This window comes from Phodopus roborovskii, unplaced genomic scaffold (assembly GCF_943737965.1).
Source record: "Phodopus roborovskii unplaced genomic scaffold, PHOROB, whole genome shotgun sequence".
NCBI classification, from domain to species: domain Eukaryota; kingdom Metazoa; phylum Chordata; class Mammalia; order Rodentia; family Cricetidae; genus Phodopus; species Phodopus roborovskii.
In genome coordinates, this window is record NW_026126599.1 from 1,506,816 (window position 1) to 1,522,500 (window position 15,685).

A 15,685-nucleotide genomic window follows, 5' to 3' on the forward strand; every position below is an offset into this window, starting at 1 on the left:
GTAACAGGACAGACACCTCAAGGTCACTGGGAAAACATCAAGTTAACAGAGGAAAGCTTAACCCCTGGGTTCACAGGAAGAAAGCTAAGGTCACAGGAGGGCATCCCAAGGTCATAGGAAGAACCATCAAGGGCATGGGAACTATCATGGCAACCAGATGAAACAAGTTAACAGCTGGAAAACTGAAAGCCAAGGGACTATAGAAGAGCTGTGGTGCTCCGCCCACATGCAGGTGGGGGTTGGGGAGAGGCGAGCAACAGCAGAAAAGTGTGCCAACAGGGCTCAACATGAAGCAGTCTGTAGAGCAGGCAGCAGGCCATTCACCCACCAAGGCAGTGCAGCCCACTCTTGGGGGTGGGATCCAGGGCCACTGTCTATGGGCCTGAGTAAACGCCATTAACAGGCCCACAGGCCAGTCCTCAGGGCTCCCAGCCTGGGGAATTTCCCATGAGCACCAGTCTCTGGCTCCCCTAATTTAAGGGATGTGAAACACTGAACCAAGTGGCTTCCCACAGAGCAGCCTGGAGTACAGGAGGCCTGGGTGCTAGGCCATGGCTCTTAACCTCTGAGCCACGTTGTTCACCTGGATACAACTGTCCAACTAAAGCACAGTAAGGGTTTACTGCTAAACTTCTAGACGCTTCTCATGAGAATGCACGACAGCCCACAGGGACCTCTGATGGCCACTGAGCCACAGGCTGCCCATGTTGACCCCTCTACTGACCGATAACTCACTTTGGCACATGGCTGCCTGACACTGGCATCTGGCTCTGCAGAGGGTGTTGTCCTCAAGCTTGCAGGCAGGACAACCCCCTCTGGTCTGTTCCCATTTCAGTCAGGAGCCAGGGCAGGTTGCCTGTCACTCTGCCACCTCTCTAGCCCTCTTTCTCAGATCCCCAAGTCTTCACACACCCCCAAATCAACTACAAGACAGGTGAGAATGGGCATGGAGCGACTCCAGAAACCAACTAGAAAAACAGACCACAGAATGTCTCTGATGTGCATGAAGTCTGTTGATTTTTTTTTTTTCTCCATTTAGTTCAAAATAAAAAAAAAATATATAGCGGGCTTTCAGGTATATAAACTGATATTAAAAAATACAAAGTTCACCTTTACAAAAACAAAACAAAACAAGGAAACCACACACACACAATTCTGTTTAACAGTTAAGCCCAACAGCTTACCCCGAAATAATCTCAGCCCCATCTCTGCACTACCATGGAAACCATTTAGCAATGGGGGTAGCCACTTGGGGTTGGGGCATGGGAGGACGATCCATAACTGAATGACTCCTACATAGTCCTCTCATATGACTTAAGGTAGAGGTTAATTCTAAAGGGGCCGAGGAACATAGGAAGCCAGAGGCGCATCAGAAATGATGTATAGGTAGGTATACCATGTTTATTTTAATACACCTCATTAGTTTGGCTAGGAAAAAAATAACCGTCTCGCTGTCCCAACTTACAGCAGCCTCGTGCGTGTTATCGACGAAAAAGTCATCCAAGAGATTTAAAAAAAAAAAAAGAAAGAAAAGAGCTAGGCAGAGAATAAAAAGAAAAGGCTTAATCACTTTATGGTGTAAAAAAAAAAAAAACAAACAAACAATGAAAAGAAAGAAAAAGAAATTCCACGTAAGGCCGTCTGGAAGGTCCTAGGCAGACTCAAGCAAGGTGGTGGCTTCCAGGCCCATGGGCATCTCCCAGCTGTTCAGCTTCCTTGCCTAGAACCGCAGGCAGCACCCCAGGCAGGCTCCGGGTTTCCTCGTCGAAAAGCACCTGTGCCCACGGGCAGAATCCAGGGCAGTGGCCAACATCAGCCGCCACTCAAGGGTCAGTCCTGCAAGACGGCCCTTCTGCCGCCCACTTCAGTCTTTTTGTTTCTTGTGGTGGGTTTTTTGTTGTTGTTGGGGTTTTTTTTTTGTTTTGTTTTGTTTTGTTTTTTTAATTTTTTTTTTGATTTTTTTTGTTATTTTTTGTGGTTTTGTTTTCGCTCTCTGTGACAAGGAAGCTTTCTCACTGTCTCTCCGAGTGCTACAGTACTTGCTTTGATGTCACACTGAACAAACGGACACTGTCTCTTTGTCCTCAGACACAGTTTTTCACGGAGGAGAACAAAGACCGCACGCACATTGGCAATGAAGCACCATACATAGTATGTTCAGGAATGTCACACGCCACGTACATCCGTGTCCCGGGAGAGGGCGGCCGGCTCATCTCACCTCACATCTGCGGGAAGAGAGAATGAGTTGAGGTTATGACCAGATAGAAAACACCAGGGCCACTTGGCCCCACACAACTTATGTCTTAGGATATGAATTTTGATGTACAATTAAAAAAAAAATCAAATTTTCATAGTTAAGAATTGGGACTAGGCTGGTTGCATTTCACAGAAGAAGCCATGCTCCCATTGCACAGATGGAGAAACTGAGGCATAGAAAGTTTCTTTATCCCTTCCTTTCTTTCTTTCTTCCTTTCTTTCTTATTTTCTTTCTTTCTTTCTTCCAGCCTAATGTGCTCACTGGAGGTCTGACATTTTGGGCCATGAAGCAACTGGAAGAATAGATGCCACCATCCACACTGTGTGTAAATGTGTATGTCTGTCTGTCTGTCTGTCTTGTGGTGCTTGTCTTGCTATCACAAAGCTATAACCTCCAGTTCGACAATGAGCCACCAATGCCTCCACCCTCGGCCCGGAGACAGGTTGCCAGCAGGACACAGGCAGTCATGGGAACACCTGCCTCTCACTTGGAAAGGGTCTCTGTCAGCAGCAGGCCCATCAGAGCCACATGGAACAGCCCCAAGGACCTGCTTGAGGAGACACATGCCCAAAGCAGGCATCTCCAGCCACACTCCTGTGGGAGCCAGGGCTCTCAGACACCCTATCTCTGAGGACTCTCTTGCCCAGAATAACTGTTTGTCTTGGATGCCCCAAAGTACCATGTGCCAGGAGGAAGGGCTCAGCCAGACAGGCTCCAGACCTCTGGGCCAGACAAGCTGACACTCAGGACAGGCCTGGGAAATGACATGCCTCACCTACATTCCCTACACTTCCGGGGAAAAAAGCCGTCACAGGGTGGGTTTGAAACAAGCATTCCTGAGAGGCTCTATGGCCCTTCTTTACCCAACCTGACTCTTCCAGCTTGGAATATGACAGCACTAGCAACCACCGTGGGTCCCGAGAGTCATTTTGAAGACAGAATCTAAAGTACCAAATAGAAAGGACCACCGATGACACCTGTTGTAGCTTCCTCTCCTGGTCTTACCCAGACTGATGTCTACCTCCTTTTCCCAGGCTGCCACTGGTTTCAAAAGTCAACTGTCCACTTAAAGCTCTTCAGATCCACTCAGCCTCCACAAGCCTCACCCGTCACCTGTAACAGCCTCGGTACTTTCACCTGTCGGTACAGTGGGCAGCCTCTTCCCAGGGAACTCCAGCAGACCACCGGGGACCCCCACCCTTCCCGCCACGGGGCACTCGAGTGCCTGATCAATGACCAAGAGAAGGGCAAAGCTGTAGCTGCAAGGAGCCCCAGAAGCACATAGAGCCTTGAGCCAATCAGGGCCCACAGAAGCTGATTCGCCGATGTGATTGTGTCCCAGCCCTGCGAGGGAGTCCCCCAGCACACCCAGCGGGCAGGGCCTACCTGGTTGGCCGCCTTAGGTGGGTTTTAACCTTTTTCTTTTCCGCTTTTTACCTGATTCCCTACGCCTTCCTGTCAAGGAAAGGGCAGGGAAGGTGAGTGGCCTCCTGAGGGCCTGGGGTGGGAAGCCACGGCAATAAATACTAGAGTTGTTTATCTTTCAAAAGGAAAGCCCGATCCACCCTGGTGCATACACTTCCGGGTCTTTCTCTGCACCTGGACTGCCTGAACGCTGGCAATGTACAGGTTATGCTTGGCAGGATGAAGTTAAAGACCCTGGGCAGCAGGGCACAGTCTGAGTCCAGTGTCTACTGTCCCACCTAGACGTGGCACTCCGCAGACACAGCTTACCTGACTCTAGCTCTGCAAGCCAGTGTGGACAGCTGGGAAATCTGGGCCTGCTGCCTCACTCAGAGGAAGCAACTTTCCCATCACTCTGTGATTGACTTGGCTAGAGCCCATATCCCTCAGGACCCACACACAACAAACGAGCAGTGCTGGCCACTCACCCGTCTCCTCCTCCCGATGGTCTGGGTTCAGGTTGGAGGTCGCACATGCACACTCCAGGTGTTCCTCTAACCTCACCTGGACCTCTTTCAATTTTGGTTTCTTCCTGACATACTCCACTTTGGCCACCTGCCAAGGGAACAAAGCCAGTGTCAATACCATGTGCCAGAGGGGGACCTGCCAGGCTCATCCCAAACCTGGACTCGGGTTTCTAACCTCCCCCAAGGCATCTTCCCTTTAATTCAGGCTTGTTTCCATTCGAAATAAACCCCAATGATGCTAGGCCTACAGCTGCCATCCCAGCACTCGGGAGCTCAGAAGTTCAAGGCCAGCCTGGGCTACACAGCAGGGGATGTGGCTCAGTTAGCAGAGTGCTTGCCTAGCATCCACAGAGCCCTGAGTTCCACCCCCCAGCACCACATAAAATGAATGAATATGGTAGCACAAGCCTATATAGTCCTAGTTCCCAGGACATGGAGGTAGGAGAATCAGGAACTTAAGGTCTTCTTCAGCAGCAGAGTGCTGAGGCCAGCTTGGATTACAAAGAGACTCCTAAATGCCCAAAAGATCTGAAGGGCATCATTGAAGAAAGGGTGAACTGGGCAGAGCATGGTACTGCTCTGGTGTTTGTGTTGTTAATGAAGAAAACAGAGTCTCAGATAGGGACAGCCTCGTGGCTACAAAACTTGCTAAAGGAGGGACCTCCCTTTGAGAGTCATTTCCCACTCAACCCAGGGTCCCTGGAGACACACCAACACAGCAGGCACCAAAAGTTCATATTAGACTCTAGAATCCCAAGCCAATCCTTCCATGGTCCTGGCCATACACGGACCACTACAGCTTGTTCTCAGGGTAGCACCTGTCATGAGTGTTTTACCCACCCACAGGTACAGATGTGAGTGGCGTACACAGCTCCCGATCCAGGAATGCAACTCCATACTCCCTCACCATGCTCACAGAGTTACTTAACAACCCCCACCCCAACACCCCATCAAGAGGCAGCCTTGGGACATATACGCTGCTCTATTCCAGCATGAGGCTGCGTGAGGGAATGCTCCAGGCCACCTCCCTCAGAGTCCAGACACCAGCACTCATTTAACCCGCCTGGCCAGTCAGTGAGGAGGCAGGATTGTCACCTCCGTGGATAGAAATGAAAACTCAGGCACAGTAAGCCCTCTCCTGAGGTGACCCGGGGAGCATGATTGGCAGCCTGCCCCAAACTTGATGCCACCTGGGACATGTGCCACCCTCCCAACCCTGCATGCCACAGTGACAAATCTGTGTTCGCCTCCCAGGACAGCCCTTGGGGAGCTCTGTCTCACCATACACTGGGGAAACTGAGGTTATAACTGTACTGAACCCACCCTGGGTGGCCTATAGGTCTTAGAGGTGGCAGTTTCTTGGGTGTTCAATGGTTTAGACAATGAATGCCTGGAGAGAATTTGGGTAGGGGAACAGTTTCCACTGCTCTCTGAAGGGTACTGAAGATCAGGAGCCGAGAGAACCCAAGCAGGGGTCAGCCCTGCATCCAGGCCAAGGAACTGCTCAGAGCTCTGGGGACCAGACTCATCCAGACTCTGCTTTGGCTACCACCTTGGCTACATTAATGGTTAACATGGGTGCAAAGGGTGCCAGGTGCCCAGCGGGCGTGTGAAGTAGTGTGGGTGCCTCAGGTGTGAATACAGTTTGCCAAGTATGAGCTCATCATGTAGGGCGTGGGGCCAGGGGTCAGGGGTCAAGGGCCAGCCCAGGAGGTTTCGCTACGTCAAGAGGAGGAAGGGACAGCAACTAGGGACAGTGAAGGCAGGGGCATCTGAAGTATAGTCGGCTTCGCTGTTCAGATACCTACAATCTGACCAGTGAAATGGGGCATCCACACAGGTAGCTCTCCAAAGAACAAGGGTACCTCTGTAGAGGCACTCGAAAGTCAAGTGGGTATGGTGGGGCAGACCAGGAATCCCAGCCCTCCGTAGGCTGAGGCAGGAGGACTGCTGCAAGTTCAAGTCCAGCCTGAGCTACACACTGAGTTCCAGGCAAACCTGGCTACAGAGCAAGACAATGTATCCCAAGAAACAGAAACTAAAAAAAATAATAACAAACAACAAGCAAAGACACAACGTTACAGAATCACCTAGACATGGGACAGGGCCACCTTATAGGTGTTAGCTTCAACAAAAATCAATATTCATACAAAGCTTCTTACTAAAATGAGCCCCCAGGTTCTGTTCAGGAAGTCAGCATGTCCCAGAGGCATTGCAACACACAGACCCTATGCTCAGAAATGTGGTCTCACACTTCACCCCAGGGAACCAAAGGGCAACAATTGTCCCTCCCCTGAAGAGCCCTGGGGTGGTTGGGGGAGGAGCTAGTTCTCCCAAAGGAAAAACATCAGCCAGTTCCCAGAGGAGCTGTAGGCGATAGTGCTGTAATGTACCACAGTTCCCCGGCCTCCAAAGATGTCCACAGTCCCTAGTGGTCCAGCAAACTTCAAGACTCCCAGCTAAACCCAGGCCTGAGAGAGACCATGGCCAGAGACACCAGCAGGTGGCTGCTCTGCCCTTCCCAACTCCGCCTCTGTGATGGAGACCAGGTAGGTCTGAACTCCAGGTGTCACAAGGGCTTTTGGCCTGGTCTTAGCTATAGCCCTCCAGCCTGACCAGGCCCTTAGCTTTTCCCAATGAGGCTGACTATTGGACAGACCCAGACCTTGACCCTTCTGCATCTAGTGGTCCCCTGCATGAGGGGCAACTGATGAGCCATTCCAGCTGGGGAGCCCCCTTTCTCCCAGACAGGCTCATGTTTACCAGACAAAAACAAACAGTGGTTTATGGGAGCACCTGCCCTGGGAATGCAAAGATTCCAGCTGCTCTGTCACCTCTGTCTGGCCAGGAAACGGCTACAGCCCCCCCCCCCCCGAAGAACATGTTACGAATACTAAATTTTCAAAACTGCCTACTTGAAAGTATAAAAGGAGATGGTAAAGTTTCAGGAGCCCCACAAGCGATCCTCAGCTCCCTCAAGTTCAACACAGAGTGTCACCTGGTCAGGCTACTCTCCGATCATTGTCCCCCAGGAGGGCTTGTCCTGACTGCTCCCAAGCCTCAGGACAGTGTCATCTATGATAAAGGCCACTGTTGATTTTGAGCTGAACCTAGAGCACAGTCCCTCCTACAGGTCAGCTACATGGACCCTATGACAGCCTGTTTCAATAGAGGAGAAACTGAGTACAGCCCAGTGGACAACTTGCCCAGGTCCCTCAGCACTCAGTTCTGTTGTCCAATAGCCCGGATTTAAAAGGAGTGATGCCCTGAGGTCACATAGCCCCAGAGACCAGTGGTCTTCCCAGGCTAATCCTCTAACTTGATCAAGAGGGTGTTATGCTCTAGCTCCCCAACTGTCCCGTGAACATCCACTGAGGAGGGAAGCTGGTGCCAGGCCTCAAAGGTAGGGGGATGGATCCCTGTCCCACCTGGCTGAAGGACAGGAAGGGACTCAGAGCTTGATGGACATCAAGCACACCCGGGGTGTCTTCTGCCACGCTGCCCCAGGTTCCTCAGACCTCAAGTTCCTCACCAGAGGAAGGGTCATGAAACTCACGCCTTCAGAACTAAAGCCAGCCTGGCCATCATCTCTGAAATCTTTGCATGAGCCACCTGACGGAGCTGAGCTGGGACTCTCCCTAGAACACAACTCCAAACCCTACCCAAGTTGGGGACATAGAAACCCAGAGTCTGACCCAGCAGAGTCCTGACACAAGCCTGGTGAAGTAACCTCCCTACGCAGCTCAGCAGCCAGGTCAAACAATGGTTCAGAGCCGACCAGGCTCTTTGGCAGTTACAACCCCTAACCTCTTGGAAACCCCACTCCTTGACTCCTTGGCAGCCCCATATAATGTAGACAGGAGAGGCCTCACTTCTGTCCAGGCCAAACACTTTAGGTAGCTCCATGAGCCTGGCCTATGCTCACTGTACAGGCCCATAGAGCATCCTTCTCCAGCTTCCACAGCAAGGTCTGGAGAACACAGCTAGCACCTGGGATCAGGCATAACAGGTAGGGCCCAGGAGGCCAAATAGGTGAGGTCCCAGGTTTCTCAGACACCATCCCAACCAGCACTTGGGAGGCTACAGTAGGAGTTCAAGGCCTGCCTAGGCTACAGAGTAAGTTCAAAGCCAACCTGAGTAATTTAACTTAGACCCCATCTTACAACAAAAACTACATACCAAGAGTTGGGGGCTTGGCTTAGTGGTTGAGCACCTGCCTAGAATCCCCTAGTGAGGGGCTGGGATGTGACTCAGCGGTAAACATTTGCCTATAATGAGAAGTCCTGGGTTTAACACATAGCACCACAAGGAACAGGCCAACACACACATACACAGAGGAACCAGGGTTGATGGCACAGATCATACAGGGTAGATATGGCTACCTTGAGCCTCATCATCTGCCCCACCCCTGCTGACCCTAAGTCTGGGACTTTTGGGCCCATCTGCCTCCATCCAGGTTAGCACCAATCTCTACTCCAAATGCTGCAGAGTTGGCAGCCATAATGGACCTTCTTTCCCTTCTGCCAGAGCCTGCAGTATCTTGGGCCAGATGTCCCCTCCCAGCCCTGGATGGGTGGCAGTGGTGATGCATGTGGGCAGGTGCTTAGGAGGGAGTATGGGAGAGCCTAGCCCAAACAGGACTAGACTGGCCCTTACTGGGCAAATGAGACCCAGGGGGTGGAGGTATAATCCCGTACAGCACTGAGCAGGAGTCACTAATCCCAATGGGCAGCAGTGTCAATGGGAATAGACAGTGCCCCACATACCTCGTCATTCTACCCACCCTTCAAGCATGTCTCCAGCATAGAAAAACTATTCCTAAACTCACAATGTCATAGTTCACTCTTGTAATCCTGCCAGTCAGGAGGCTGCAGAGGCTTAACACCAGTCTGGGCTACATAGTTCTAAGCCAGCCTAGACTACACAAGTCCATCATGACAGGCAGGTAGGCAGGCAAGAAATGAAGCCTGATAAATTGACAAACAGACAGACCGACCCTGGGTCAAACCTGTTACCTGTCCCCAAAAGAACAAGATGGCAGCTTTCCAGACTCCTCAATACACCATCAGTGGGAATCCTGAGGCCTAAGGAAAGGCTGAGGCTGGTCTAAGTCACATGGGCTAACAGGGTGCTCGAGCCAGCCTGAGGGTCGAGCTACCTGAGGGTCGAGCAGGTAGCAAGACCCTGCTGGTAGGCAGCATCCTGTCTAACCTCTGAGGGTTGCTAGCAAACCCAGAGAGCACCCCCAGACAAGTCCATGGGACCCAGGGAAAAGTTCAGGGCTTTTGATGGGTATCCAGCCCTGAAGATGCCTGCAATGATTACTCCTAGAACACTCGGGAGACTAAAGAGCAGCCAACAAAACCAGTCTCAACTACAGGTGTGGGTTGCAAATGAGCTACTGAATACAGGTCCTTACCAAGAAAGATGTTCTCCTGGCACCTCCCTACTGTTGGGGCCAAGGGTCACAGCAGGGTTGGAGGCTGAGATGGATTTACTAGGGTGGAAGAATGGGATCTGAAATCCTCATGCATAATTCTGGGGACCCTTCACCCAAGAAAAGTAGCCTGGCTACAGAAGCCTGACTGTGTCAGAAGTAGATGCTATCCTCAGAGGCATCCTAGCCCTTCAGCTATCTAGAGTCCCTTGTGCCCACTCAGCCACCCAAATGGTCACACATTTAACAAAAAGGCCTCAATCGGGTGGAGTCAGCTTTCAGACTATTGAGCAGCTTAAAAAGATGATTCTCAGCCTGTGGGTCATGACCCCTTCAGAGTCCCAGATCAGACAGTTACATTGTAATTCCTAACAGGAGCAACAAAATAGCAACAAAGTAATTTTATGGTGGTGTGGGGGGGTCACAACATGAAGCTGAGAACTACTGTCCTAGAGTGTCTGACTGATGGAACAAAAGGGATCCAGCCTCTGCAACATAAGACAACCAGCCTTCAACTATGTTCTTAGACTCATGTCCAAAGAGGGACCAAACCCCTGATGACTAGAAACCCTCCCTCATCCAGCAAGGAGGTCAACAACTGAGCCCCAGGAGGACCGAGGGACATGTGGGTTGAGAGAGGACTAGACCCAAGTTTCACCGTCATCTATAAAGATAATGACCACGCATGCAAACCATGGGCCCCCAGATACCTCTCGCGGTGATATGTGGCTATTTCCTCTGAATTAAAACATTCCCTTCTTAGAGGAAGGTAGTAAGATCCAGGAGGCTAATGAAACAAGCTCAGAAAGTTACAAGAGTCACAAGAACCCCTCCACATACACACACATGAGCAGTAACAATTGCTGAGGAGAGGAGACTCTATGGGAAAAAGCTCTAGAGATGCGGACATCTCCCGTTATCATCAATGCCAGGGCGGGCTTTCCTGTGCTACGGTCACTCACACTTCTGTAAGGACTCAAAATAGCCTCCGTGGCTCAGCAAGCTGGACTTGGGTGAACTTCCTTTAGTCAGCCACTAGTGCTCAACCCAAATGCTACCCTATCTAGGATAAAGAGACATTCATTCACAACTCCTCAATGACAGAAGCACACTGTGACCATGGAATGTCCTAGTCACTCCTGAAGCTCACTGAAGCCAGCCCCCTGGCTTGTACAGAGCTGTGTGCTAACAACCTTAAGGCATATGCTCCGCCCCCTTCAAACCATCACACCAGCCCAAGAGCATCTTGCAAGGCTGATGACCAGAAAGAGCCGGGCTCACCTTGACACTGCGGTGGTGAACCCTTGAGGGCTGGCACTTGACGCTGCTGGTATTACAGCAGCCGGTGCAGCGCTTCACCTCCACACACGGGGGCCAAATCAGGAAGTTGGCCGATGTGGGGTCCACCTGGCTCCGAGGTATCTCGTAAATGACCGTCCTGGTCTTGCAAACTGCAGGAATGGCTTCCTCTACAAAAGCAAGAGGACTGTGAATGAAGAGACCTAGATATCTACCAGTAGCACATGAACATGACTTCGGTTCTCTCCACCCAACTCAGAGATGCCCACCCTGGCTAGCCCTGTGGCATCCCTGTGGCAGATTCCAGTATGAAAGAAAATGCTGGTTGCCATCAGGCTCCTGAATGTACAGGGCTGAAACTCATATCAAAGCTACAGACATAGTTCAAGGCCAACCTGGACAACTTAGGGAGGTCTTGTCTCAAAAGTGAAGAGGGCTAGGAAAATGGTTCAGTGGCATAATATTTGCCTAGAACCATTCCCCCACCCCACCACCACCACAAGAGGCTAGGGTGTGGCTCAATGGTAAAGCACCTGCCTAGATTCCCCCAGTGAGGAGCTGGGGTGTGGCTCAGTGGTAGAGTACATGCCTAGAATCCCCCAGTGAGGGGCTGGGGTATGGCTCAGTGGTAGAGCAACTGCCTAGAATCCCCCAGTGAGGGGCTGGGTGAGGTATGGCTCAGTGGTAGAGCACTTACCTAACATTCACAAGGCATTGGTTCTTTTCCTAGTACCCCTCTACTTTCTTTTGCAGATCAAGAAGTGAGACAGCAGAGGAGCAGCTCAACCCCAGTTTCCACATAGCCCGGAGCTGGGGACATGGTCACGAAAGCCAGCAAAACTACACTTATTTGTCTCCCAAGGAGGAGTCAGCTATTTCCTGCCCTGCTCTAATCACATAGGTGAACACAGCCAGTCTGGGGCCATCTGCTTACCAGGTGTGCATAGCAGACAAGAAATCCCTCAGGACCCTGGGACACACACCCTTCTCTTCCTTAAGCAATCCTCATTAACCCATTGAACTCTAGCCCCCATTAGTCACGACATAATGGCTGCCTAGTAGTGTCCAGCTTTGGGACTAACCAATGTGAGGAGAGGCGACTAAGGTGCCAGGAAGCCTCTGGGGCCTACCTACTGACTCTGCCTTCTGCCCTATCAACACAAGGGTTCCTGAACCCTAGATTCAGAGCTGGAGGGAGTAGGGGGCCAGGGTCTTCAGGGTAGAAGAGATTCAGGCCAGCTAACCAACAGGAATAAACCATACCTATGAGACACAGGGTTATGCACACCCACAGCAGCCAACACACCCCAGAGGAGCTACACAGGTAGGTGTCTACAGACTCCTTGGGGGGGGGGGGGTTGAGAAAGGAAGGCATGGATAAACAGAGATGGGGACCAGATTCCTCCCTGACCTCAGGAGTCTGCATTGTCCTTCTGGATTATGAGTCTCTCCAGCACAGAGAGTGTTTAGGAACACTGGGCCGGGCACACTGGGCAACTGGGCTTGGCCCCTTTACATCTCTCACCACAGCCCTTGTAGTCTTCTAAGTGAGTCCCATGCAGAGGCTTAGCCCCCTATGTAGGTTGCAGACAGTGCCCCCCAGCTCAGCTGGGAATGGGGATTCTATTCTCACCTCTGATAGCCAATAAGGCACTGGTAAAATCTACCTTCCTGCTGATATATAGATTACTAAAACTCAGAGAGAGGGATCCACTTGCCCAGAGTCACATAGCAGCCAACAGGCAAACAGTATGTAGACGCACACTTAGCTGAGCCAGGACTGGGTGGGTCATACCTGCCACCCCACCCCAGGAGGAGAATGCATAGGTCTTGAGAGAATCTAGTTTTTCCCAGAACAAGGGCCATGTGGAACCCTAGAGAGAACGGTGAATGAGGAAGGGATACTGGAAGGAATGTCCGACACACTCCAGGCTGCACCCAGCTCTGTAGCTGAAGCCCAGGGACATGCTAGAGCTCCATCAGGAACTGGAAATTAAGCTTGGCCACGTTTTCCAACGAAGCCTCCTTGCAGACAGGCCCTGACAAGACTGGGCACTTAAGGAATTTATAATGTTCCCCTCCTGGAAACTCTTGGCCCAGGCACAAGACTGCAGAAGGGCAGGCAGGAGACACTCTACAGAGGAGAAAGAGGGCGGCCTTCTCCACAGGGAAGGCAAGAGGCCAGCAAAGCCTTTGTTTGGTGGAGGGGGGGGGGGCTAGGTGGCTGTGCCTTCAGCCTCTGAATTAGAGGGGAGCATTCACTGTTCCAGCCTAGACCTGCACCCTTCCAGCTGCTGGACACCCCTCCCATGCTCACCAATACTTCTCTTCCTGCGAATAGGCACAGGCCGCTTCTCGGGCACATGCTTAATGGCGTGGGACCCATGGGCTCTCAGGCTTGTCTCCAAGGCATCCTCAGCCCCTACAAGTGGAGAAAAGAATATGGTAACCAGTGCGGACATCTATGTGTCATACCCTTGGGACCTGAACAGCTAAGGGTTACATAGCAGCCTGCAGAGCAAGATGCAGTAGCTCAGCCCCCGACCCCAGACCCTCATATCCCACGTGGGGTTTTCAATGTGTATCACCAACCAACTCCCTGTCTTGTCAGTATGCATGTCCCCAAAACACAACTCTCACTGAAAATCTGAGGTCTGTCCAGGAAGGCATTCAGGTAGTCTTCCTTACCATGTGACCTCTGAAGGGAACCCTTGGAGGGCAGCATAGGGTCAGGCAGGTCCCAAGGCCACCCAGCTGGGCCCAGTTCTGGAGCACTATCCCTATCAGCTGAAGCAAAGATGGGAAGGGCGGCGGCCTCTCTCCTGCTGCTGTGTGCACAGGGCCTCCCTCTTGTAAAGCAGGCTTTGATGAAGTGTCCTAACCTCAGAGGGGCATCGGAAGCAAACGCCAGACTGGGCTGCAAGCCAACCTCCACTGTTCCTGAAATAAGCCTGCTCTGAGGGCCAGAGGCCATGAGAAACAGCAAAGGGGTGCGGCTGCTAGTAGAGTAAGAAGTGAGGCGTGCAGTCACAGGCCTGGGGCGAGAGTCCTGGGGGCCCAGCGAATGAGGCCTACAGAAGGGAGTGAGGGAAAAGCCAGTGCTTGAAGGAGTGTTCACACACTGAGGGCTACCAGGTGTCCAGCAAAGATAGGGCTACCCGGTCTCACAGAATGGAGGACAGTTAAGATCAGCCTGGAGAACCAACCCCTGGAACACATTGCCCCCCAAATCTTTGATTCCTGGAGACAGAGCTCCACCACATGCTGTATAGACAGATTAGCCCCCAATATAAACTATACCTAGCTTTCCCAGACTATGCCATGCAAAGTTCCCTCCCCCTCCCACTTCTTCCCGGGGACACTCGAATCTCTCCTGGGCCCCAACATTTAGTGACATTCTGCCCAAATGGAGGGCTCTCCTAGCAGGCGATACAAACCCCACCAGATACCACACCATCCACAAACCAACAGGAGACATGCCAGCCTCCTCCACCCCGAGATGTCTGCTACCCACACATTTAAGATAAAAAGCAAAGACTTGCCTAAGGTGTGAATGTCAACGATGAATCTGAGCCCAAAAACTATTTAAAATGACTCAATGTTCCAATGGCACGGATTTTTTTTTTTTAACCCAAAATAAGATCAGAACTGCTCATGCAGTAAAAATTTCCCGTCAACCAACTGTTACAGAGAAGCATCTCTTCACCAAAAAAAGTGACATGATGAGTCATGACCTAGTGATGACCATCCTGCCATGGCCAAGCTAACAAGAGATGAATGAGCCATCCACTCAGGGCCTGGGAAAGGAGGCAGTGATGCCAACTGAGGTCCTTGGGTGCCTTGTGCTGGCCTCAACATGCACATAGTAGGTATCACTGACTTTGCATAGGCCAGAGCAGTAGAATCCAGATATATTGAACAAGACAAGGACAAGTCAGACATGCTTGTGGTGAATGAACCCCCTCACTCAGGAGGTAAGAGAAGCAGGATCAAGAATTCAAAATCAGCCCCAAAGTAAATCCAAAGACAGCCTGGGATACACAAGAGCCAGTCTCAGAAAAATAAACATCATAAAAATTTTAAAACCCCCAAGTGAACACCACAAGAACAAGAATGCTGGGACCCTCTAGGCCCAGTGCACAGTAGGCTCAGCTCCCTGACACAGAGACTGGCCACAGCTCCTACTCAAGGCAAGTCCAGATCAAGATAGCTGGTCATGAGCCAGATGTGGTGGCATTAACAGAAGGATCTGAAGTTCAAGGCCACCCTTCTCAGAAAACAAAAACAAACAAACAAAACAGCTGGGGATGCAGTTCAGCCGGAAGAGGGTCCAGAACACATGAGTCCCTGGTTTCATCCCCAGCACTACATTAAATAGTAGAGGCAGGAGAACTTCCTTGGCAGCATAAGAGTGCAAAGGCAGCCTGAGCTACATGAGACCATAGCTTAAAAAAAAAAAAAAAAAAAAGAGGTCACAAGCTTAAACAAACAACAAAAAACAACAGGTAGTCACAAGCTAATGGTTGATCCACTACTGTACTACTGTGGCATCTTTGATGTGTGGCAAGTAAGCTCTTTGGGAGCATGTGGATGTTATCCTGTGTGACACAGCAGAGCCTATCATAAATCAGTGGCTAAGCCCCTATCAGGTTAACCAAGTCATCTCCCTTTATCCTATACAGATGTCTCAGTGACAAATATCTGACGACTGCTGGAGGAAAGGACAGGCAGAGTCCACTAGCCCTGTCCTGGCTACAGTCC

The 15,685-nt window shown here is 51.2% G+C and overlaps 1 protein-coding gene across 4 annotated transcripts in view; it reads right to left on the bottom strand.

Moving 5' to 3' along the window:
• Window positions 1-1,376: 1,376 nt before the first annotated feature.
• Pdgfa (platelet derived growth factor subunit A) overlaps window positions 1,377-15,685 on the bottom strand; it is a 21,119-nt gene continuing 6,810 nt past the window's right edge. For all 4 annotated transcript variants that reach the window (XM_051205554.1, XM_051205557.1, XM_051205555.1 and 1 more), the window contains exons 4-8: window positions 13,242-13,346; window positions 10,907-11,094; window positions 4,150-4,276; window positions 3,644-3,712; window positions 1,377-2,225 (exon numbers count right to left, since the gene is read on the bottom strand). In XM_051205554.1, the coding sequence (XP_051061511.1) occupies window positions 3,657-3,712; window positions 4,150-4,276; window positions 10,907-11,094; window positions 13,242-13,346 (476 nt within the window). In that variant the 3' untranslated portion in view covers window positions 1,377-2,225; window positions 3,644-3,656. The remainder of the gene's footprint in view (window positions 2,226-3,643; window positions 3,713-4,149; window positions 4,277-10,906; window positions 11,095-13,241; window positions 13,347-15,685) is intronic.